Source organism: Cyphellophora europaea (assembly GCF_000365145.1).
Source record: "Cyphellophora europaea CBS 101466 unplaced genomic scaffold supercont1.5, whole genome shotgun sequence".
Taxonomy (NCBI): Eukaryota; Fungi; Ascomycota; class Eurotiomycetes; order Chaetothyriales; family Cyphellophoraceae; genus Cyphellophora; species Cyphellophora europaea.
Window position 1 is genome coordinate 1,227,242 of NW_008481811.1, and position 23,633 is coordinate 1,250,874.

The 23,633-nt window shown below is 53.0% G+C and overlaps 9 protein-coding genes across 9 annotated transcripts; 6 read left to right on the forward strand and 3 right to left on the reverse strand.

Moving 5' to 3' along the window:
* Positions 1-276: 276 nt before the first annotated feature.
* Positions 277-1,065, reverse strand: HMPREF1541_05738 (uncharacterized protein; the record flags this gene model as incomplete). The annotated part of the gene is made up of 1 exon (XM_008720075.1): positions 277-1,065. One exon carries the CDS (start codon positions 1,063-1,065, stop codon positions 277-279), a length of 789 nt encoding a protein of 262 aa, XP_008718297.1.
* Positions 1,066-4,002: 2,937 nt separating this feature from the next.
* HMPREF1541_05739 (uncharacterized protein) lies at positions 4,003-7,635 on the forward strand (the record flags this gene model as incomplete). The annotated part of the gene is made up of 1 exon (XM_008720076.1): positions 4,003-7,635. One exon carries the CDS (start codon positions 4,003-4,005, stop codon positions 7,633-7,635), a length of 3,633 nt encoding a protein of 1,210 aa, XP_008718298.1.
* A 645-nt stretch (positions 7,636-8,280) lies between these two features.
* On the forward strand, positions 8,281-9,005 carry HMPREF1541_05740 (ubiquitin-conjugating enzyme E2 8; the record flags this gene model as incomplete). The annotated part of the gene is made up of 4 exons (XM_008720077.1): positions 8,281-8,404; positions 8,462-8,576; positions 8,633-8,814; positions 8,872-9,005. The coding sequence occupies 4 exons, from the start codon at positions 8,281-8,283 to the stop codon at positions 9,003-9,005; spliced, it is 555 nt and encodes a 184-aa protein (XP_008718299.1).
* A 538-nt stretch (positions 9,006-9,543) lies between these two features.
* HMPREF1541_05741 (uncharacterized protein) lies at positions 9,544-11,609 on the reverse strand (the record flags this gene model as incomplete). The annotated part of the gene is made up of 3 exons (XM_008720078.1): positions 9,544-11,074; positions 11,134-11,171; positions 11,232-11,609. 3 exons carry the CDS (start codon positions 11,607-11,609, stop codon positions 9,544-9,546), a joined length of 1,947 nt encoding a protein of 648 aa, XP_008718300.1.
* A 483-nt stretch (positions 11,610-12,092) lies between these two features.
* On the forward strand, positions 12,093-14,076 carry HMPREF1541_05742 (uncharacterized protein; the record flags this gene model as incomplete). The annotated part of the gene is made up of 6 exons (XM_008720079.1): positions 12,093-12,203; positions 12,255-12,379; positions 12,509-12,516; positions 12,697-12,761; positions 12,810-13,057; positions 13,110-14,076. The coding sequence occupies 6 exons, from the start codon at positions 12,093-12,095 to the stop codon at positions 14,074-14,076; spliced, it is 1,524 nt and encodes a 507-aa protein (XP_008718301.1).
* Positions 14,077-14,588: 512 nt separating this feature from the next.
* On the reverse strand, positions 14,589-16,036 carry HMPREF1541_05743 (uncharacterized protein; the record flags this gene model as incomplete). Its single annotated transcript, XM_008720080.1, has 3 exons — positions 14,589-15,524; positions 15,576-15,687; positions 15,741-16,036. 3 exons carry the CDS (start codon positions 16,034-16,036, stop codon positions 14,589-14,591), a joined length of 1,344 nt encoding a protein of 447 aa, XP_008718302.1.
* A 722-nt stretch (positions 16,037-16,758) lies between these two features.
* Positions 16,759-18,410, forward strand: HMPREF1541_05744 (uncharacterized protein; the record flags this gene model as incomplete). Its single annotated transcript, XM_008720081.1, has 3 exons — positions 16,759-17,002; positions 17,108-17,878; positions 17,941-18,410. 3 exons carry the CDS (start codon positions 16,759-16,761, stop codon positions 18,408-18,410), a joined length of 1,485 nt encoding a protein of 494 aa, XP_008718303.1.
* A 996-nt stretch (positions 18,411-19,406) lies between these two features.
* HMPREF1541_05745 (uncharacterized protein) lies at positions 19,407-21,100 on the forward strand (the record flags this gene model as incomplete). The annotated part of the gene is made up of 4 exons (XM_008720082.1): positions 19,407-19,721; positions 19,769-20,133; positions 20,186-20,742; positions 20,802-21,100. 4 exons carry the CDS (start codon positions 19,407-19,409, stop codon positions 21,098-21,100), a joined length of 1,536 nt encoding a protein of 511 aa, XP_008718304.1.
* Positions 21,101-21,808: 708 nt separating this feature from the next.
* HMPREF1541_05746 (uncharacterized protein) lies at positions 21,809-23,281 on the forward strand (the record flags this gene model as incomplete). Its single annotated transcript, XM_008720083.1, has 2 exons — positions 21,809-21,884; positions 21,939-23,281. The coding sequence occupies 2 exons, from the start codon at positions 21,809-21,811 to the stop codon at positions 23,279-23,281; spliced, it is 1,419 nt and encodes a 472-aa protein (XP_008718305.1).
* Between the last annotated feature and the right edge of the window lie 352 nt (positions 23,282-23,633).

The window sequence follows — 23,633 nt, forward strand, 5'->3', positions numbered from 1 at the left end:
GATGGTTGATGCCAATATAGACGATTCACAACACCATTCCCTTTTGCACACGGTATTTGTCTCGCAGCAATAGCGGCGGGTGATCTGCTCAAGTCATCGGTCCCACGTGGCCCAGCAGCGTTGCGAGACGATAATACGAAGGACACATCCAAGTCCGGCGGCGGAAGTGAGAAAGGTTATCGTAGAAACACACCAACCGCCCGTCTCCGACTCTCTGTAGCGTTTGTTGTATCGCACCGGTCTTAACAAGCACCAACGCGTATGCAGTTTGTGGCTTCATGACATGCTCAGATTGTAAGCATGTTCCTTCATGATCATTTCCAGCCCGTAAGGCCCAAAGGCTTTGCGTCCCTCATCCCGCCACAAGATCTGCGCGACGTTCACGACTCGTTCGAGCTGGGCCGCGCCGTAGAAATACGATGCGGTGTTGTCCATGGATTCAATCAGCAGCGCTCGTTTGTCTTCATCGGTGAAGCAGGAGCTGGCAATGATCAAGGGCCACAACGACGTTGCTCCGTAGCGGGACATGCCTAGGATCGGCGCGAGGCCCATGACTATCTCGGTGTGGCCCGCTATGTCTGCGAGCATCTTGGCGCTGGGCAACGGCCAGAACTCGGAACCCTCATTAGGCACGGTGGATGGTCCCATGAAGGCATCGGGAGCGTGTTCGACGCAGCAGGCTTTCAGGTATATCAGCAGAGCCTGCCGGTAGAACTCTCCTGCGGCGCGGTGGCCCTGCTTTGACTGTGCTGCCTCAGCACTCGGCTCTGGGCTTTCCCATGCCTCGAGCCATGAGATCAGGTGAGTAACTCTCCTGGAGATCGATGCGGGTGGTGCGGGTGGTGCGTTTGGTGGAGATGGTGCATGTGAGTCGGGTTCGACCTGATCGACTCTGGAACTTGATGGCTGTCGCTGGCCGTTGCGTACAGCTCGCCAATGATTGAGACATTCCTTGGCTAAAGAGCATACGATAGGAATCTTCTCGAACAGGTCAAGACCGTAGGAGAAGAAGGTACCAAAGCTCCCATACTCCTTGATCCAACCGACTACCGCTCTGTCAGACATATTTTGAGAGTTACAAGCAGATGGGTTTGGGAACAAAGAGGCGTGGGTGGAAGAGGGCTCTTGGGCATCGAAGCATGCTACTCCCATGTAGCTGAACGCCAGTACGGAGTGAGACATCAGATTCAAGTTTCATCAAGACGCTGTCTCCTGCATGAAGTAATCCAAACGAGAAAAAGGAACGATGATGAGTAACTCTTGCCAGGATGTGGATTGCTATTCCCATCTCATCTCGAATGACCCCTTCTATTCAGCATGGAAGAAAGCCTGGTAGAACTTACTGTTGCTCATGAATTGGTCGTCGGCAACCGCGCGATTCAGTCTGGCATCGTCTGGCACAATCTTGGACACGAGTGTGAGATACATGAAGGTCTCGATGGTGAAGCCCTCGAGGTCCGCATTCATGCTTTTGATATGCGGTCCAGATGGCTTCAGTAATTGAGTTACTAGATGCCAGCCGGCGCGGAGATGCGGGAAGATAGATCCCTCTACATCGCCTCTGGTCGACTGAAGGGACGTCAGACGCCATGCACAGCAAATAGAGGATGAAAGCTCACCTCGACATGTGCCAGCAACAGCACCGCCAGTAGTATTCGTAAGCATTTCTCCGGTGGGCACTCCGTCATGCTGTCGAGGCTATCATGTCTCAGAGCTTGGAGCGCCAGGGAATAGTGTTTATAGGTATCTCTTTGCAGCTGTGAAGATGTGTTCCCGTCCCGCGAAGCATGTACGAGATGTGTTCCTCCCAGGGTCAACACACAATGCATCAGTAAATCATCGGCAGCTGCCAAGGGTAGAACGTAGTTGACGAAGGGATTTGCAGACGATGGCCGATGCGTGCATATCACGGATGTTCTATTCAAGTAATGCCTCAGGAGTGTTGGCGAGGATGGGAACAGCGATGCTGCGCGTGCATTATTGGAAAGAACGAACGCGCCGATTGATGGCTGCCACGTCGTAACAACCTTCTGATCAGAGTCGTCGGGATCATCTGTAAAAGCGGATGGCGTGCCATTTCCTTGTCCATCTGAAGACGGTTGATCTTTAGTTGGGCTTGCATTTGGTTGCTTTATGCGCGGCCAGGAACAGATCAGGCCATTTCGAGTGCACCCACTGCAACTGGGCCTGACTTCATCGCATTTCTTGCGGCGAGTCCTGCATGTGAGACATCCAGTTCGGGCACGCGTGTGGCGTGGACGCGGGGTGCTGACATCGAACGATTCTTTGGGCTGGACAACGTGTGGCGTATGTGACTGGATCATCATGGGTCCAAGTCTCTGATACTTATGTCGATGAGACCTGGTTGTTACGCGCGGCGAAGCGCGATGGCGCGGTGGAGAGGCTACTCAGAGGTTGAGATGGTGGTGAGCATCTGTCAGACGGAGCAAGGCGAAGCGAAGCCCGATCGCCTTGGCTCCCGCCCGACACCAATTCCGGCCCCCTATTCGCTCTCAGCCTGATTGTCGGACCATCAACGCTTCGATACCTGGACCTCTTGCCATTCTTTCGAGAAGCATATCAATCCTCCATAGGCTCTGTGAAGGAATTGGTTGCGGTCTACCTAAATACCTTTGGAGCCGAGAGACTCGGGCAGCTCTTTTGCTCCCCTTCGTCTAGATCAAACGGCGCCCTCCATGTATCGCTTCCAAACATTCGAAGTCTCCGTTGCACAAAGTGTATATTGTCAAAAGAAATAGCGACGGTATCTGAATATGCACTGAGTTCTCGTGGCGTTACCGGGTACGGGGTAGCCAGATAGCTTTCCTTCTTCCATTCCTGTTCTAACACCTTGATAGGCTTAGGGATTTCTGATACAGCTGGATGCTGCATGAAGACTTTGCAGAAATACTCCCATGCTTGTGATGGCTGTTAGGTAATGCCTCCAGCACAAGGCCCTAGAATCCGGCCTGTTGGATCAGGTCTGCGGCTTGCAGGCCAGGCAAAGGTTGTTAAATAAGGACTCACAGAAACAGGCGAGCTTTGGGGTATATATCCTCAGCGCCAAGGATACCGGAGGAAGTATCAAAGGCACTTATACCCGATTACGAAGCCATAGCCTTACTACATGACGGTGAATCCGGATGCATCCATGTGATGAGAGTACTCGCAAATTTAGCCGTATCGCAAGGTGGAGTCAGGGACACGACACTTGTATCCAGTCGCCAGATTGCCCCGCATCGCGCGTAGCGCGGTAGAAGTTCAAGACTGTTTGGACACGGATACTCGTGAACGCTGCGAGCAGAATCGCATGCTGTAGGTGGAATTGGGCTAGAAACGCCTGTATCAGGACGGAGTTGTCTCTGAACGCGCTTCAGGCGGTACAGGCTTGCACTTTAGATGGCTGTGTATCGACAAAACGCTCAATTCGATCCATGCTAGTCTCTTATTGGCTGGATGGCTCAACAGTGAGCTCGAAGCGGTAAGAGCCAACAGACAGGGGAGTGGCCATTATAGGGGCGTCTAGCATTGTGAAAGCATTGTTGGTCTGCTAGACAGAAGAAGGAGATTAGCATAAGCGCTGCTCAGGACATCCTGACTAGTCGTCCGACGGGCATTGTGGACACTTATTCAGATGTACGAGGTAAGGATGTCGCAGTACAGAGGCGCTTGCTGCTCATGTCGTTCATATGCTGACATGAGCACCTCAAATTGAAGCCAGCGGAAGGAGACTCGGACTCGACGAGTTCACCAGAGTGTTGGTCGCGCTAACTATATCTGGATTTATCGATAAAGTGTGGAGACGCGTTTTGAGAGGGCCGAGTTTTGGAGATGCGACGAAAAAAGTTCCAGCAGAATCGAGGTTCGCAATCCGTTGCATTGCACCGCATTGTATCAATGTCTCTCGCTCTCGCTCGCGCAAGCTGAACCAGCTCTTTTTAGAGCTTGATACTGGCATCGGATCCAGCACGGCGCTCCATCTCTGGAGCCGGCGCCTGCGCCATGGCCACTGCTACTCAGACCCAGACCCAGCCGAAGCCTCAATGGACTGTCGATTACAACACCACAAGACGACGGAAACTGTTCAGAGACCCGCCGAAAGATAAAAGCGCATACCCTCTCCTGCAGGCTGCCGTCAAGCCGCACGTCGAGTCGTTCAACGCACTGTTTGGACAAGGCCTGATTCATGAAGCCCTGAAAGACATAGGCACCGTGACTGTGGTGGACGGCAACCCGAATGATCCCAGTGGTCCGCGGAATAGACTCGATCTCAGAATAGCAGACGTCTCGCTAGAGTCCCCGAGGCTTCCAGACTCCAACAAGTTTAGCACCAAGAACCGCGAGATCTACCCCTCCGAATGTCGCGAAAGACACTCCAGCTACCGAGGAACGCTCAGAGCGAAGCTACAGTGGAGAATCAACAACGATGAGTGGCAGGAAAGTACGAGAAATCTTGGTCAAATGCCAGTCATGGTCAGGTCGAACAAATGCCACCTCGAGAAGGCCACACCGGCCGATATGGTCACCCATCGAGAAGACTCTGAAGAATTAGGAGGGTACTTTGTCATCAATGGCAATGAGAAGCTCATCCGCCTACTCATTATGCCTAAGCGAAACTATCCCATGGCCCTATCCCGAGGCGCATTCACCAACAGAGGGCCAACATACTCAAAATTCGCTGTTTCAATACGTTCTGTACGGCCAGATCAGACGGCTCAGACAAACGTTTTACATTATCTCACGGACGGGAACGTCACATTGCGATTCTCATGGAGGAAGAACGAGTATCTGGTGCCCGTTGTGATGGTCCTCAAAGCGCTGGTCGAGACCAATGATCGCGAGATTGCTGAAGGCATCGTTGGAACGCCCTTGGGGAGCGAGAAACCCAGCTCATTTGTCTCAGAACGTACAGAGCTACTTCTGCGGACATACAAGGTCTACAATCTCAAGTCAAGGAGCCAGACGCTGGCATATCTGGGCAGCAAGTTTAAACCTGTCCTACAGGTGCCATTCACCATGACCGACGAGAAAGCTGGCGAAGAATTCCTCAGACGCGTGGTATTGCCACATCTCGGCAATGCTAATGTAACCGAGGCTCAGAATCATGACAAGTTCCAGTTCCTCCTGTTCATGATTCGCAAGGTCTACGCTCTGGCGGCAGGAGACTGTGCTGTTGACAATCCTGATGCCGTGTCCAACCACGAGGTCCTCCTGAGTGGCTTTTTGTATGGCATGCTCTTGAAAGAGAACCTCTCTGAATGGCTGGGGAGAATTGGCGTTGCTGCACGCGACTGGTGTCGCACGAGGCGCGGTACCTTCGTTGATGCAAAGTTTGGCGCAGAGTTCCTGTCCAGAACCGTCAGAAGGTCGAACGAGAATGTCGCCCACTCTTTGGAATATTTCATGACGACAGGCAACCTGGTCAGTCCGACTGGTCTCGATCAGTCGCAGACGTCAGGCTTCACGATCGTGGCCGAGAAGATCAACTTCTATCGGTTCATTAGCCACTTCCGATGTATACATAGAGGTGCTTTCTTTGCTGAACTCAAAACAACCACAGTGAGAAAGCTTCTGCCAGAAAGCTGGGGTTTCTTGTGCCCTGTGCACACCCCCGATGGATCGCCCTGTGGGTTGCTGAATCATCTTGCCCACCAATGTGTGGTACCCACCGAACGACCCCGAACCGAGGAACTTGAAGCCACTATCGCAGAGCTTGGTCTTGCCTCAACACCTTCGATGTCGATTGAATCTAGTCTTGGTGTGCAGCTTGATGGACGCATACTCGGCTACTGCACAGCCAGCAGAGCGCGTGAGATTGCCCAACTACTGCGACATTGGAAAGTCAACGGCCAACGGAACGTTCCGGTAGAGCTCGAAATTGGACACGTGCCCACCTCCAATGGTGGTCTGTATCCTGGTCTGTATTTGTTCACGCAGCCTTCACGGATGATCAGGCCTGTCAGGTATCTCGCTTCTGACAAGCTCGACTATGTGGGGCCTTTCGAACAGCAATACATGAATATTGCATGTCTGCAGGAAGACATCATCCCCAACTTGACAACACACATTGAATACACGCCAACCAACATCCTCTCCATTCTTGCCAATATGACGCCATTCTCAGACTTCAATCAGTCGCCACGCAACATGTACCAGTGTCAGATGAGCAAGCAGGCCATGGGCACACCTTCGTCCAACCTGATGTACAGAACAGATAACAAGGCTTATCTACTTCAGACTGGGCAGACTCCTGTGGTTCGACCACCGTTGTACAACGAATATGGACTGGACAACTATCCAAACGGCATGAATGCGGTAGTTGCTGTGATTTCGTATACCGGCTACGATATGGACGACGCCATGATAATCAACAAATCATCTCACGAGCGTGGTTTTGGCGATGGTGTCATCTATAAGACGAAAGTGTACGCGCTACCCAGCGGCAAATCTCAATCCCGGACCGAGATCAAACACCTGTTTGGCTTTGCCGAGAAGGACACCAATGTCTCAGCTGAGGCACTCAGAATGCTCGACTCAGATGGCCTGCCGACGGTAGGGCTAAAGGTTGCAGAAGGGAGCATCGTACTGGCACATCATGCAGTCATGTTGGATCCCTCGACCGACCAACTGGTGAATCTTGACGGCCGGACCGAGTACTTCAAGTACAAGGATCAGGAAGAGGCCTATATCGACCAAGTGCGACTGATAGGCTCTGATACTGGTGAGCAGCCTTGTCAGGCCATCAGCATCAAGTACCGCATACCTCGGCGACCGGTCATTGGTGACAAATTCTCATCTCGCCACGGACAAAAGGGCGTTTGCTCGTTTCTGTGGCCCTCCGAAAACATGCCTTTCTCGGAATCTGGCATCCAACCTGATGTCATTATTAATCCGCATGCGTTTCCATCGCGAATGACCATTGGCATGTTCGTGGAGTCACTGGCGGGCAAGTCAGGAGCGCTCCACGGTCTGGCACAGGACTGCACGCCTTTTACATTCAGTGAGGATAACACGGCTGGTGACTTCTTCGGCGAGCAGCTTCGGCAGGCGGGATACAATTTCTCTGGCAATGAGCCTATGTACTCGGGCATCACTGGCAAGGAATTCGCGGCCGACATTTACCTAGGCGTCGTGTACTACCAACGGTTGCGTCACATGGTGAGTGACAAGTTCCAGGTGCGGACAACGGGACCGGTGAATGCATTACACGGTCAGCCAATCAAGGGACGGAGCAAGGGTGGTGGTATCCGCGTGGGTGAGATGGAAAGAGATTCACTCATCGCCCACGGCTGTGCCTACCTTCTGCAGGACCGGTTGATGGATTGCTCCGACAAACAGCGAGCGTGGATCTGCCGAGGCTGTGGCTCTTTCCTTGCGACGATGATGGTGCCCAACCAATACGCACTCAGCAAGAAAGGCGGCAGGATGGAGCCAAGTGGCGTTGTGAGATGCCGTGCCTGCGCAAGACAAGCACAGTGGGGCGACAGCAAGATGAATGTGTGGGAGGATGGTGCTGGCAGGAAATGGGTAGGGGGTGACAACACGACTGTGGTCAATGTGCCCGGAGTGCTACGATATCTTGATGTTGAGCTCGCAAGCATGGGTGTGCGGACCAAGTTCACTATTGAAAACTGAGGCACCGGAAGAGAAGCATAGCGTTGGTGTTTAGCAGCCTAGTAAGAATGCATTATATTCACATTGTGAGGACTTGCCAATCAGGCTCGAACTCCTCCTTGACCATGGTAGCCTTCCAGTAGACAGCTGCGGAAGGATTGTGGCAAGAGCAGGTGACACGATCAAAGAGGCGCTTGCCCCACGTTGGCCGCGGTAGGCGCGACTCGGGCACCTGAGCACCTGGGCATTGGGTAGCGGGCCACGAGCGCTCCACCTTCTCATGTCCTCGAGGTCAACGTCCAGCGTGACCAACTCGTCCTTATCTCACTCCCTCCTTCCGACCCCTCCCCGACTCTGTCCTCTAGCAACCTAAGACCACTCTCTAGATACGTCCATTCTGTCGTCCCTTTCCTCGGTGCCACACCTGCGTCCTGGCGTACGCCTCTCCGAAATCGGTCAACAAAGAACCCCGCCGTTCGCCGCAAGGAACCGAAGTACGCATCTGGTATCACTCAAGACAAACGCCTGGAGCCTGAAACCCGCGTATACGATCCCTAAAACGCGCCCTGTAACGAACTGTCGTCCGCCTTCTTCGAATAATTCCACACCTGAGCAGGACCACAACCCGTCTTTCCGAATCTACGAAGTAACTGGAGCCGAGGCAAGATGAGCAGTCCCAAGAGGAGAATAGAGACGGATGTCATGAAGCTCATGATGAGCGACTACGAGGTCACTCTCGTCAACGACAACATGCAAGAGTTCTTCGTCATATTCAAAGGTCCATCCGAGAGTAAGAGACGCCTGTCGAGAGACAGATTACGAATGCGAAGCTGACCTTCTACCACAGCTCCCTTCGCGGATGGGAGATGGAAGGTGCATGTTGAGCTACCAGATGCGTACCCGTACAGCTCACCATCCATTGGTTTCGTCAACCGCATCTTCCACCCCAACATCGACGAGCAGTCAGTGCCTCCGACCCGTGTGGTTCGCTGGACCAGACACTGACGTGATTCCGCAGGTCCGGGTCCGTTTGTCTCGATGTCATCAATCAGACATGGTCCCCCATGTTCGACATGATCAACATCTTCGAAGTCTTCCTTCCTCAATTGCTGCGGTATCCTAACCCTACCGATCCCCTCAATGGTGAAGCCGCTGCTCTCCTTATGCGTGAACCAAAGAGTTACGACGTGCGTGTCAAAGGTAACTACCCCTGTATATGTGATCGCTTCCGGTAGGTCAGAAAACTGATGTGCACAGAATACGTGACACAGTACGCCACCAACGTACACAACGACGACGAAGAAGAAGACCCAGAAAGCGACGGCGAGCTTAGCGAAGTCGAAGACTTTAAGAGCGACGATGAGGAGCCCGCCGGTCGCATGGAGGTCTGACTGGCAGTAGCTAATACGCGAACGGACTGTGGTCGAACTTCAAGCGGCATAACATGGCACGGCGTGATGATACACAGGATACTCAACGAACGAATCAAGACCAAGGATCGGCTGGCGGCTATGGGCAGACCGGTGGCGTTATTCCGCGGGATGGAGCGAACTGGTGGGCAGGTATTAATGACTGATTGGCATGGGCTTTCGATGTGAATCTTCGAATCGAACGGTGTACTGTCAATGGCATCCCGGTTCGGCAAGCATCGGCGCCATTAGGTAGGGAGGGAGACGGCACGGCAAACACCAAGCATCTAGATACAATTTCGCTCTGTTTCTCGATTTCCAACTCACTCTAAGGGCCCTCCAGGCGGCGCTCCCCTTTCCATGACAACCAGCTAGGCGTCGTCAGCCTGCAATACACCAGCATCTCTAGATTTCGGCACTACAATGACCTAAGATCTGTCTTGCCTGGAAGTCCAGCTATATCCACAGGACTGACTATAGGGCAACGAGACAGACAATTTCCAACCACAAGTATACCTTATCAAGGCCACGAAAACCACTCCTCATGCACGCTGCGCAAGTCCACCGTGCCCTCCCTCCTCAGATACGGCGTAATATCCGCCTCCTCATCGCGCTCCCGCCGCGTCCACCCATTGCCCAACCACCCCGCGAAGCGATTCCCACTCTCGTGCCAGTACTCCCACACCCAATCCTCCCACCGCGGCTCCTTCCTCACCAACGTGACATGGCCCGCGCTACCCGGCCAGATGCCATGGATGCGTTGACCGGGTTGGCCGCCATTCGCCCACGAGCTGCAGTTGTCCGTCAGCACCGTCTTGGGGAAGAACGCGTCCGCGTACTCGACAAAGTCGTCGGCGGCCCGTCGGGAGGGCGCGACGGACTTGATGCCCTGCGCCGACACCTTGCGCAGCAGCTTGGCGTAGTAGGTGAGCTGGACCTCGACGCTGTGGGGCACGGTGCCTGAGGGCCCCGTGCCGTGCGGGCCGGCGATGAGGAGGAAGTTGGGCACGTCGGGGACGCCGAGGCCCAGGTAGGTGTAGGGGAAGCCGTGGTGGAGAGGGTCGCGTTGCGCGTCCTTGGTGCCGGGCCTCCACACGTCTTGCAGGTTGCGGCCGCGGGCGTGGATGGAGAAGGGCGGGATGAAGTCGATGGCGGCGCCCGTGGCACAGAGGATCGCGTCGACGGGTCGGTGCTCCCCCGTGACGGTCTGGATGCCGGTCTCGGTGAAGCGGGCGATGCGGTCTTGGATGAAGCTGACGTTGGGGGCGACGAGAGCCTCCAGGTATCCCGGCCCCGGAGTCAGGCGGCGGCAGTTGGGATTGAAGTCTGGGACTAACTTGTCGATCAGATCCTGGTTGCCACCTGTTCGCTCGCCCATGATCTGGATGAAGCGCTCGCGCATCTCGGCGGCCTCCTTGGAGCCTCGGAACAGTGCCGGAAACCGTCGCCAGTACTTGGCCTCGATCTCTTTGCGGAAGGCGAGGTATTTGTCGGGATCATCGAGGAACTCTGCTTTCTTCTCTTGATCGTACCATTGAGGTTCGAATGTCCGGGCGTCACCGGCCCAGGATCCTGCTATCCAGGTCTTGTTGCGTGCGTAGTGGTCGACATGCTTCGCAACTCGTTGTACGTTGGGAAGAACCTGGATTCCACTTGCTCCATTGCCTATCACAGCAATCTTCTTCCCTGTAGGGTCAAAGGTCGGGTCCCAGTTCGATGTGTGACGGATGTGCCCCTTGTAATCGGAAACACCCGGATAATCAGGTAGTCTCCAGTCATTGAATCGACCGATTGCTGGCAGCACGAAATCTGCAGTCTGTGTGAAGGGCTCTCCTGACTTGGTGTCCACCCCAGTGATGGTCCACTCAGCCGTTTGATCATCCCAGCTGAGGTCTTGCACGCGTCGGCCAAATTTGACGTACTGGTACACATTGTACTTGCGGGCGTTGGACTGCCAGTAGTCTCTGATCTCGTCGCCAGGGGCAAATTGCTGGGACCATTGGGTATGAGGAGCAAATGTCGACTGGTAAACGTGACTAGGTATGTCACACCTGTTGCTGTCAGTTCAAGCCCCTTGGCTTGGTAACATGGATGTTGGGGTCTCAATCACCTGACACCGGGATACACGTTTTCCAGCCACGTTCCACCCTGTGAGGGCGTCAGCTCGTTTCCCAAGGAAGCGACTTTGCAGCACAGTCAACAACCTACCACATCTTGATTCTTCTCGAGAATGGTGAGCTGAATTCGAGGAACCTTGATTGGAAGGAGTATTCCAGCATTAATGCCAGCGATACCTGCTCCAATCACGACGACACGTAGGCTTCGGATGTCGTCTATATGGTGGTCTGGAAGCTGCAGACCAGAAGCAGGATATGATCCGTGCAATACGTTTGAAGGCTTGGGGTGATCCTCGATGACAGTGTCTGAGATCGAACTCGGGGGCGATGTATCAGCGAGGGTAGACCGGGAATCATCATTGATGTCCTCCACTGACGATGTCGAGGACACAGGGGCAACACGAGCATGGCCTGGCTGTAGATCATCCGCTGCGACAGTCGAGATAGTGGTATAGTCTGTGGTGGCCATGTTGATGGCCTACGGCTTCGAGTCTGCTCCTGTTTCGGTCGTTGTTCAGGCAAGCTTTGGCGATGCTGATGGTGAGAGTCGAGGTAAAATTGCTGACAATTCGCTGCTCTCGACTGTTCGTAGCACGGCCGGTACGCACATGGCAAATGCTCCGTGCATGGTACATCGCCGCGTGAGGTACGAGAGTGTGGGATATGGTGTACAGGGCCCGTTGATTGACGCCATTTTTGGCCGTTATTGGCAATCCATTAGCGTCCATACTGGAAAAGAGTAAGACAGCTGGTTTCGTCAGTAACGCTGGTACGGTAATTACGCTGTCACAACATATGCAGCTACGGACAAGTGCGCCGGTGTCATCATGTGAGAATTGCCCACTCTGCAGCGGCAGCCAGGTCGTAGATGTGCATTTGCCTAGTTCCTGTGATTCCTCATTCTTTCATTCGAGCCGACGTCTGATTTTCATCAACTAAACACATCCCTAACATGGGCTCAATCGCTGAGAATAGTGACGGCAACGTCCAGCCAAAGAAGCAAATCTTGCTCAATGCATTTGACATGTCTACAATCGGGCATTTGTCTCCTGGGCAATGGAAGGTGAGTGTGAAGTCAGGATGGCTCCTGAGATTCAACGCTGATCGAGATCAGAACCCGTCTGATCAAAGTACCAAGAAGAGGAAGCTTGGGTACTGGATCGAGCTGGCTAAGTTGCTAGAGCGAGGGAACATCAATGCTCTATTCCTCGCAGATACTTATGGTGGCTACGATACCTGGTAGGTTGCAACACATGTCTTATCTGAAAAGGTCCTCCAATGGGACCAAATCACCAAGATCACAAGGGGGAGAATGGGGATTCGCCCTCATGCTACCTTTCATTTGCACATTGCTAACAACCAACATAGTGAGTACAGTCCAAGCCATTTTGGTATCTAGGATGCACAAATCGTTGCGAGCTCGATCAATGGGATCATTTCCATGGCGGAGTTTGGCACTGCACCCCAACGAGCCATCAAGCCTGAAGGGCATTTCCTCCTGAGGCCGCTTAGGTCTGGTATTGCCTCCGATCATGCGAAGCTAACTATGCGCTTAGACGAAGACTCCCTCGACAATTGCATTCGCCGAGCAGCTCAATGGCCTATGACGGATCCGTCAATTGTAAGCAAAGCATCAATTCGAATGTGCGTAGCAATTGACCTCTCGTAGCCTATCTCTGCGATGGCAGCTGTCACGAAGAATCTCACTTTCGGCATTACCGCATCTACAAGTTTCGAGCCTCCATTTCTCCTCGCCAAACGGTTCTCTACATTGGACCATCTGACTGATGGGAGAATTGCCTGGAACATCGTGACCTCGTGGAAGAAAGCTGCTTTCAAGGCGATTGGCGTGGACAACCCCATCGAGCATGACACCCGTTACTATGCTGCAGACGAGTATTTGCGTCTGCTGTACAAGTCAGTGGCTCTTCTCCCCTACTACGAACGGTACTGATCTCGTGATATCCAGGCTGTGGGAAAGTTCCTGGTCGGATGATGCCATCGTTGCAGACGCAGAGAATGATGTCTATTTCGATCCAGACAAGATACGCACGATTCGACACCACGGCAAGTACTACAATCTTGACTCTCGGCATATAACAGACCCTTCACCCCAGCGCATACCTTTTCTGTTCCAAGCTGGTACTTCACCAGCTGGATCGGCATTCGCAGCAACTCACGCTGAGGCGATCTTTGTTTCTTCCCACAGTCCCAAGGTACTCAGACCAAAGATCGAGAATATTCGCAAGCTCGCAAAAGAGCAGGGACGTGATCCACAGTCGATCAAATTCTTCGGCACATTCACCCCCATCCTTGGCCGCACCGAGGAGGAGGCCAGAGCGAAGTACGAGGAAGCTCAGAAGTATGCTTCCACCGTTGGTGGTCTTGTTCTGTTCTCGGGGTGGACAGGCATTGATGCATCAAAGATCCCATTGGATCAAGACATTACGGCTGCAGACTCGACGGAGGCTCACAAAGTCCGAAGCATGCTCGATGCCTTCACGACCACCAGCCCCGATGTTCCTCGTTGGACGCCACGTGTAGTTGCCGAAAAGGCAGCCATCGGCGGCTTAGGTCCCGTCGGTATTGGCACGCCAGCTCAGGTAGCCGATGAAATGCAACGTTGGATTGACGAGGCCGACTTGGATGGCTTCAACCTGGCATATGTTACCACGCCAGGTACTTTCGAGGATGTGGTTGACTTACTGATTCCCGAGTTGCGCCGACGTGGCTTGTACGCTCCTGCTAGAAAGGAGGATGACGAGCCGCTCACGGCTAGAGAAAAGGTTTATGGTAAAGGACAAAGCAAAGTTCGAGATGACCATGCTGCGGCAAAGTATCGGTATGACGTGTACACTGAAGAGGAGCCGTATGGGTCTTCGACGGATCCCAAACCCGCGGACGAAGCAGCAAGTAAGGAAGCTTCCTCCGCTTGAGATGCGGCCAAGAAGGCCTGTTGAAGCTCCATGAATTCAGTTTAGTAAAAGGAAATACATGAGTATGTTCTAAGATGCAATCAAGATCGGCTAAAACAGCCCACCGTATTCTCTGCTTGGTGTAAGGAAGGAGGTGAAAGATCTGGACTTAACTCGAAGTACCCAGGTCTAATATCTCAGGAGTGTTGGAGATCTTCTCCTGTGATAGGGGAGGCTCTCCTCTTTCTAGGTCTCCTACCTACATTGAATCATTATCTCGACTCGGCCGGAAAAAGAAGATAAGAAGTGAAGTGATTGGCGACTCTATGTCAACAGCTTCAACGTGTAGCTTATTATCTTTTCTGCTAAAAATGCGTGCTTGACGTGTTTTATCTGCAAACAACCACTCACCACAATCCTGAAAAGTGCTTCGGTATCTCTCCGTGGAGCTCTGTGTGTTGGCAATAAGCCACACAACCTTTGGAATTTGTTTTGTTCTCTGACCGGGTACTGCTTCCCAACATGTGCCTAGCTCAGTCGACTCGAACAACAACCCGTCCACCACTGATCTCGCCCCTACGCATACGATCCAGTGCCGCGTTCACCGACTCAAACCCGTGCTCCACCGCCAGAATCGGAGGCGGCGCCAACAGCCCTTCTGCCAGAAGTCTCTCCAACCACACCATCAACGCCTCTCCCACTTCTGGGATCTCATGGAACAACTTGATCGGGACGGTGTGGAACGAGTATCCGGCTGGGGGAGTCCCCTTGGGCAGGCCCGTCAGACCCACCAGATGATGCTGCTGAGGTTCATCAGAAGTACTTGACCTGCGTGGCGTTGATGGTGGAGTTGGTGAAATGCTTTTCTCGATCGGCTCAGGCCCGAGACATCGTAGCAGGTGGCTGGCTGTCTGTCTGCCTACGGTATCGACGGCGAAGCGGAGCTTCTGGCCGGCAACTGACCGCACCACGTCGACGGCTCTTTCGGCATTGTGTGAGTCGATAAGTACATCTGCCCTAGGGAAGTCGCTGGCGGAGTGCTGCGCAAAGCCATGTTTCTTGCAATCCAGAACACTAATCGTTTGGACGCCCGCTAGCCGTGCTAATTGGCAGATGATGTAGGCGCTGGTAGACGAACCTCCCCAAACGGCCAGCCAGTCGCCCTGCTGTAGCCTCTCGGCTGGGTCAATTCCATTGAGACATTCATTCCTGATATCATCTGGTAGTCGTGTTTCTGGGATGCCTCGAACTAACTTCAAAAGATCTGGCCCATTAGATATCAGGCTGAAGTCCAATCCAGCACAAACCCCAATCGAAAGTGCTGCGGCGACAAAGGCGACTCCGAGGGCCGCTCCAGTTTCACTGGATATTGATGGCGGCAACCGGGCGGTGTTGAAATCATTTGCGATCACATATTGTTGGTAGGCTCCTTTTCGTAAGTCTCTGTAGTCGGTGGAGATGACCAGCACCTTAAGATGTTAGTCAACAAAACGTTATGTGAGGGGTATGTAATTATTTACTCTGTCGCCTTTCGCTACCCGGGATTTCTTGCTAAATGGTGTAGTAACTAGTATGCCAGCCAACTCTCTGCCAGAGATGTAGGGAAGTGTTGGAATTCCAAAATTGAAATCTCTACGTATCATATCAGCTTGTGATCTTAGTATGAATGCCAATGTAAGACTCACGGTGCTTTCCAATCGATCGGGTTCAAGCCGATAACAGTGTTCCGTACAAGAATCTCCCGGCTGCTCTCGATTTGTGGCACGGGATGCTTCTCGATGGTTTCATATGGCTGCTTGACTCCGTTCAGAATAAGAGCCCGTTGATGATTGTCTGGCATCAACGAATCCACAGGCTCTGCTGGAAATTCCTTGATAAGTAATGACTGACCAACCGTCGTTGAAATGGATTCTGAGGTTGATAATGTCTTTTCTTTCGAACGGCCCAGAATACTCTGCAGCCAGGTTCGTGAGGACCCCATGATCTCGTGATGAGAATATCAGGCGGCGATGGTAACTGTATAAAGGACGTGATACTCCTCATCTCGGACTTCACGAAACGACGAAGGTGTCTCGCAATACGTGCATAGCCTTATTCTCACCGGCTGCTCCGACCTAGGAATCGGAGATGTTCGTGTATGTATCGTTACGTTTCTCGCATTTGGGGATGGTTCTCTCCACTGACTTTCTTGTACGATTCGGGCGAGGTCGAAATCTTCCTGACATTGCAGGCTTCAGGACGAAATCCAATTTGGCCAGTAGCGTATTGCATCATTACAGACTAAGTGACGATAACTTTTCCGAGGCTGACGTGGGCAAACCCCGAGAGTCAGTGCAGGGGACTGCAGGGCAGCATCCCATGCTCATTACTAACACCTTGGAGCCTTGCCAATGTCGTCAACGTGGCTTGTCGCACATTAGCGGCACCACCGCCCCACGTGCGGGACTGTATGCACAACGATAAGCAGTCAAGGCCCACCCGACTCAGTATGCTGGACTACGTATTGTCATTCGAAATTTGGGGTGAGTCCTTGGGATGGATTGCGTGCTTTGGCTCAAGATTGCGTATGAATATCGGCAATTGCACCATTCCCGGGTCAAAGTCCTGGCCAGTATGCAACCCAAAATCCTGAGATCGCTTTGAAGAGCGCGCAACGCAACTTTAGCCTCGCCCAAAGTCCTTCACTCCTACCAGACCATCACCATGTCGTCGGAAGAAGGCGCAAGGCAACGAGAGGCCCACCCGAATGGCTTGGCACAAAATGGCCAATCACCGAAGAGGAAGGAGTTGATCCTCAATGCATTTGCGATGAATACTCCTGGTCACCTCTCGCCAGGCCTTTGGCGTCATCCCACGAACAGGACGGCGGAGTACAAGAAATTACGCTTCTGGACAGACCTTGCGAAGCTGCTTGACGAGGCAGGCTTTCATGCTCTTTTCATTGCCGGTAAGTAATCTCACGGGAAGCACGAGTCGGGACATTAGTCCCCGCAACACAAAACCCCCGAGAATCAAGAGGAACACTCTGATGGAGCTTACTGACACATATCAGACGTACTGGGCTGCTATGATGTTTACCGCGGACCAGCAAATCACGGCCCCGCGCTTCAATGTGGTGCACAGTTCCCCATCAATGATCCGCTATATCTTGCGCCGGCAATGGCCGCCGTCACCAAGAACTTGGCTTTTGGTATCACTGCATCGACAACATACGAACATCCTTATGCTCTTGCTCGCAAGTTCTCAACTGTCGATCACTTGACTGACGGCAGAGTCGCCTGGAACATAGTAACTTCCTACCTAGACTCAGCGGCTCGCAACTTTGGTCTTGACAAGCAGGTGGCACACGATGATCGCTATGCTATCGCGGAAGAGTACATGGACGTACTCTATAAGCTTTGGGAGGGCAGCTGGCGCGACGATGCTGTCGTCGAGGATAAAACTACCGGAGTATATGCTGAGCCTGACCGCGTTCGCCAGATCAATCATGAGGGTAAGAATTTCAACGTAGCAGGTCCACACATCTGCGAACCCTCTCCACAACGGACCCCTTTTCTCTTCCAGGCCGGAACGTCGAAGTCGGGCAGATTGTTTGGTGCGAGGCACGCCGAAGTCATTTTCGCTGGAGCACAGCTACCTGAGAAGCTGCGGCCGTCTGTTGATGCGATCAGACACTTGGCAAAGGAACAAGGTCGAGACCCATATCACGTCAAAGTAATCGCTAGTATGTGCATGATAGTTGCTGAGACAGATGAAGCTGCGGAAGCCAAGCATGCAGAACTTCTTTCATGGGGCAATCGTGAGGGTGCACTGGCTTTATTCGGTGAGTGACATCATCGCAATCCCAGATATTTGTGAGTTCGAGCAGGCTAACAACACGGACAGGCGGATGGACTGGTGTCGATTTATCAACCTACACCGATGACGAAGACTTCAGGTTCGTTAAGCTGCCGATGATACAGTCGATTATTGGTGGCTGGGCCGACACGGTGCCTGGCAGCAAAGATCTCAAATGGAACAAAGCAAGAATTGCTGAGTATCTCATTCTTGGTGGTATGAACGCAAAGGTCGTGGGTAGCCCCAAGACAGTTGTCGATGAGCTGGAACGGTGGGTGGAGATTGCTGACATCGATGGCTTCAACTGCTCACACGCCACCAACCCTGGGACCTTCGAAGACATCATTTCACTAGTGATTCCAGAACTTAAGAAGCGAGGACTATTCAGGGCGAATGTAAAGACTGGTGCTACGGCTAGAGAGCAGCACTTTGGCCAGTCAAGGCTGCTCGACGACCATCCTGGCAGCAAATTCAAGTGGCCAAGTACTCGGGAGGTACCTGAGTACCTGAGCGGCTGAAAGTCGACAGCAGCAACGGTATCGGGCTCTCTATGAGAGTTGTACGTCATAGAGTCTTCCATATTTGGTCATCACCAACTTCCGCTGATATAGAATGTGCATTCTCCGTGATCATGTTCGCGCAGGACTTCGCGCATCTGTTTCCCGAGTACCGAACAACAGCAGCACGAGGCTCATCGAGACCGAGGCAGCACGCTCTTGTGTGATAGGTATCGTTAAAGCCCCCATCGTACCCGCAGCGGGCACGGTGCCGTGGGTGGGATGTATTTCCTGGTGGACCGTATGGACGATTACAATACACTGCCTGTACAATATCAATACCGCCAAGAAATGGCGTGACGAGCCAACTTCAACTTCATTCGATCTTGACATCGAGCACGCCATCTCACAAAGACTCCAACCTACATGAGATCAGCGGAACGTGTTTGTAACGTTGCTACAAATGGCAGTTGGCGTTGGAGAACCATGCTGTCGTGATAATAGCGTGATGATAGCGTAACGTGCCAAACGAGCAAAAGCCAGATAGTTCCTGGCCTGCGACTTCTGGCCCAAGCACGCCATCAATATGGCACGTAAGCCGACAGCGTCTGTGTTGGAAGATCCATACTTAGTGAGGATACTTTGGGTCTCATGCAGTGTGGCTGCTAGTATGCAGATAGGAGATTTCCCACGTTCCGAACGAAGGGACGCGTGCTCTTGTTTACCACGTTCTGAGGTCGGACTATCGCCGCTATGGAGACTGCAGTTCGCGGAAACACTATCTTTTGAAAACGAAAAGTGCTTACATGTAGCTGACGACTGGGTTCGGGGGAAATACCTCGGGCAGCCTTCCCGACTTCGGTGGTTTCGTCGAGCGAACTCTGGTCCTTGTACGCACCGTTGGTGACAACAGGCGTCAAAGACTCTTCTCTGTGCTTTTCTCCTCATCTACAACCTCAGACGCCGGTCGCTTTCCACGATTCTTTGCATACTTTTTTCTCCCAAAACGACGCCACGATGAGTATCCTTCCAGCTGTTGAGCCCAAAGGCGACGTGCCAGGGGTCAATGTGTTTGCGGATGAGAAGAGCGACAAAGCCCCGTCGTCATCAAGCGAGCCACAAGATGTGCAGTCCTTCCTCTCGTCTTTCACCGCCGAGGAGCATAAGTCGATCATGAAGAAGGTCGACCGCCGTTTCCTGCTGTTGATTGGTTTGATGTACATGCTCAAGAATATCGACTATATGAACGCAGCTGTGGTGAAAGTTCTGCAGGTTGGGGAACCGAGAAACATTCTTACAGAGCTCAATATGACTCCTGACGAGTACAACTGGGTAAGTTACTTTCTCATCTCCGGTCACGAAGCTAAGTGTTCCCACAGGTTCAATCCATCTACTTCATATCGTACATCATCTTTGAGGTGCCCAGCAACCTCATGCTCAAGAAGATGACCCCGAGACTTTGGCAGTCTCGCATCATCTTCTCATGGGGTCTTGTGCTGGCATGCCACGCCGCCGTCCACAACAAACAAGGAATCTATGCCTGTCGGTTTTTTCTTGGCATGATGGAAGCGGGACTGTTCCCCGGCTTAGCAGCACAGCTTTGCAGTTGGTACCGGACCGAAGAGATGGGCAAGCCCATAATGTGGATGTTTGGTTGGCAGAATTGTGCAGGAGTGGTCGGATCAATGCTGGCGTATGGGATCTCATACATGAACGGTCTCGGTGGCCTTAGTGGTTGGCAATGGTAGGTCGCATCCAGCACTTGCTAATTAAGCCCAATGCTGACACTACAGAAGGGTCTACCTTCTCGAGGGTCTCTTCACGGTGCTCTTCGCTGGCGTCGTCTGGTTCTGTCTACCAGACTATCCCAAGTCCGCCAGCTCCGACAAATGGCTCACACCGCGGGAACAAGAATACCTCGAAGTGCGCCTCACTTCCAACGCACCCAAGACCTCTGATTCCGCCTTCGACACAGCCGAGATCATCGCCTCGCTGAAGAATCCGCGCACATACTCATTTTGCTTGATGCAGGTGCTGATGAACCTCGGTGGCTATGGCTTGCAGTGGCAGTTGCCGACCGTAACGACGAGTCTGGGCTTCGCTGGCTTGCCAAGAAATCAGCTATTGAACATTGCACCTGCGGCAGCAAGTGTGCTGGCTATCATCTTTGCAGGCTGGTTTCTTGGTAGAGCATATTTGACAAGGCCGCAGTTCTCCATGTTCATCTGCGCTGGCGCCTTCGCGTTCTTTCTGGTACTGTGTGTGCCAGGGGACGTCAGTCGGATGGCGACATACATGGCCTGCATTTTTGGCACGATGTTCTATTCTGTCTACTTTATTCCTTTCTGGGCTTGTAAGTTCAACATTTTCCCCATAGAAGAATGTTCGCGGACTCAGAACTGACATCGATAGGGCGCTCTGCAACTTTGGTCGGCACCACAGGCACCGCCTTCACGCTAGCCTTTCAATCATGCATTGGACAGGTCGGCGGTGTTGTCGGTCCGCAGTTGTTCCAGTCTCGCTTCGCTCACAATGGGTACAAGACATCCTTTGCTATCTGTGCAGCCGCTATCGGAGGGAGCTGGTTGGCCAATTGCTGGACATGGTACCTGACGGCGAAGAACGAGAACGATATCCGCAGGGTCGCGAGGCTGAGGATCAAGGCATACAGGGAGGGCCGGGTGTGGGCTGGCAAGGATATTGAGGTCTAGGTCGTTCCGCCAGCATCATCGGCGCTCTGAATGGGTGCCTTAGCTCTACAGGGTTCTAAAGCTCATAGCTTGTGTGGTTCTTGCATCTTGAGATCTGAATCTATTGAATCCTTCCGCCCGTAGTCAGGACAATGACATGCCCCATCTGCTGGTTCCTAGACTTCATGATCGATAGGATATGGCGTCAATAGCAGCACGAATATGCCTTGACTCTGCACTGAATCTGCTGCTGACCATTTCTCACTCAGAATTTTTCGACACGACAGGCACTAGATCATGATACACTAACAATGAGCGGTCTGGGCCGAACACTCCCGAGACCGGGGAGCCCATATATGGTGCAATCGCGGGGAATAATGGTGACAGGCAGTCGAACGAGGGGGTCATGCACGAGCCTCGGGCTCAAGCACACTATTTTGACTACCTCCTGTCAGATCACGCTTATCGTACCTGCGAGGCATGAAAAACTTTGCTAGAGCTGGGAAAAGCCCATCGCCATCATGCCATGCAGGTCCACGTTTGCGCCCCTGACACGACGTCTGCAATTTCTGTACCAGGTAAATACATGGCTTGGTCTCGAACGCGAGCATGAGCACGTTATCAGGCTTGAGATGCATAAAAAGCTGGGTGTTTCGCTTCATGGATGGACTTGCTTCGACAACCCTCTTCCAAATCTACTCCTTACGCTGAATTATCTACACTGCCACCATGGCAAGTCCAAGAGGAGGTGGAAAGCATCCGGAGCTTCAAGATGTCGTCGAGAAACGTGTTGCGAAACACCCTGGTATGTTTCTTAATACACTCTCACAGCACCCTTAGCTCATGGCGATTCTCGTAGTCCGCTGGTACCGATCAACCTTCTACAACGCCACGATTCTTGGTCTCTGCAACTTCGCCGCCCCAGGCATCTGGATCGCCATGAATAGCTTGGGGGCCGGAGGCGCACAGAAACCTTACCTTGTCAACGCAGCCAATGCTCTCACATTCTGCCTCATGGTGGTTTCATGCTTTTTCTCGTCCATACTCACCAAGTACATCGGCATCAAGGGTGCTCTGATCTTCGGTACTGTGGGCTATGCACCATACGCTGCAGGATTGTACACCAATAACCGCTATGGCACAGAATGGCTTGTCCTACTGGGGGCAGCGCTGTGTGGTATCAGCGCCGGTGTGTTTTGGGCGGCTGAGACAGCCATCGCACTGGCGTATCCGGAGCCATACAATAGAGGTAAAGTGCTAGGATACTGGTTGACTTACCGCTTGGGTGGTCAGATTCTAGGAGGCGCCATCAATCTGGGGCTCAACGCCGACCGCGACCAAGCTGGGAAGGTTAGCTATACGGTGTACCTGGTCTTCATTGCCATCCAGGCGGCTGGTCCCCTGGTCGCGCTCCTTTTGAACAGGCCTTCTAAGGTGGAGAGGACGGATGGCCAGAAAGTCGACCTGAGCATATTCAACCACCCGGTCGAAGAGATGAGGCTCATGGTTCGTACGTTTCTCCGACCAAAATACCTGTTGCTTCTCCTCTTCATTGGGCAAGCGGTGTATGCGGAGGCGACGTTCTTCACCTACCTGAGCCTTTGGTTCTCAGTGCGAGCCAGAGCTCTTGGTTCCTTCCTATCGGCACTGATCGCGGTAACTTGCGGTAATGGACTTGGAATGTGGCTGGATCGGACATCCGTCAAGCTATCAACCAGGTCGAGAGTCGCTTTTGGCGTCATTGTCACACTTCAGGGCGCTTGGTGGATCTGGACGACTGTTCTAGTCACTAAGTTCAGACACACCAGACCCACCTACGACTGGAGCACCGAGGGCTTCGGACATGCCTTTGTACCGTATCTGTTCCTTACCGCCGGGTTCCAGCTGAACTACCTCTTCTGCTACTTCCTGATGGGGCAGCTGTCCAAGGATCCTCAGGAGGTAATCCGCTATTCGGCTCTTTTGCGTGGGACGGAGTCTGCGTGGCAGGCAGTCAGCTATGGACTCAACTCCATTCGGATATTTGCGGAGGTCGGAGGGGTATACATCTGCTTAGGGCTGTGGGCGTCAGCCATAATTCCTGCCTGGCTCGTGATCAGGCACTTCGGGAACGACGCCGTGGCTGTCGCGGCTGCTGAGGCTGTAGGGGAGGACCAAACAAGTCTAGAGCAGAAATCAGAGGTCCAGTCCCAGAAAGCATGACTGAAACCGGCAGGATTGATACGAGTCAAAAGTCTCAATGCCCTCCCGGGAAAGTGGAAGCCACTTCACAGGTCAAAGTCACGCGGCCTGTGGTGGACTTGAAGGTGCGTTAAGTCGGCAGCTATTTGCGAACAGAAGCTTATCCAACCGGAACCCGACCTGTACAGCGAATGAGCTGGTCTATCGAGACGAGGTCTGCAATCAATAAGGTAGATCTTGATGCTTCTACACCATGGTTTATGCCTCACCTGCCAAGCGCAGTGCACTCCGCCCTGGACCCAGCCTCGCCCCGGGGATTAGCGTAAGGCGGCTTCGCGTGAGACTGCCTGAGGGGCTTCGGAGTCGGCTGACT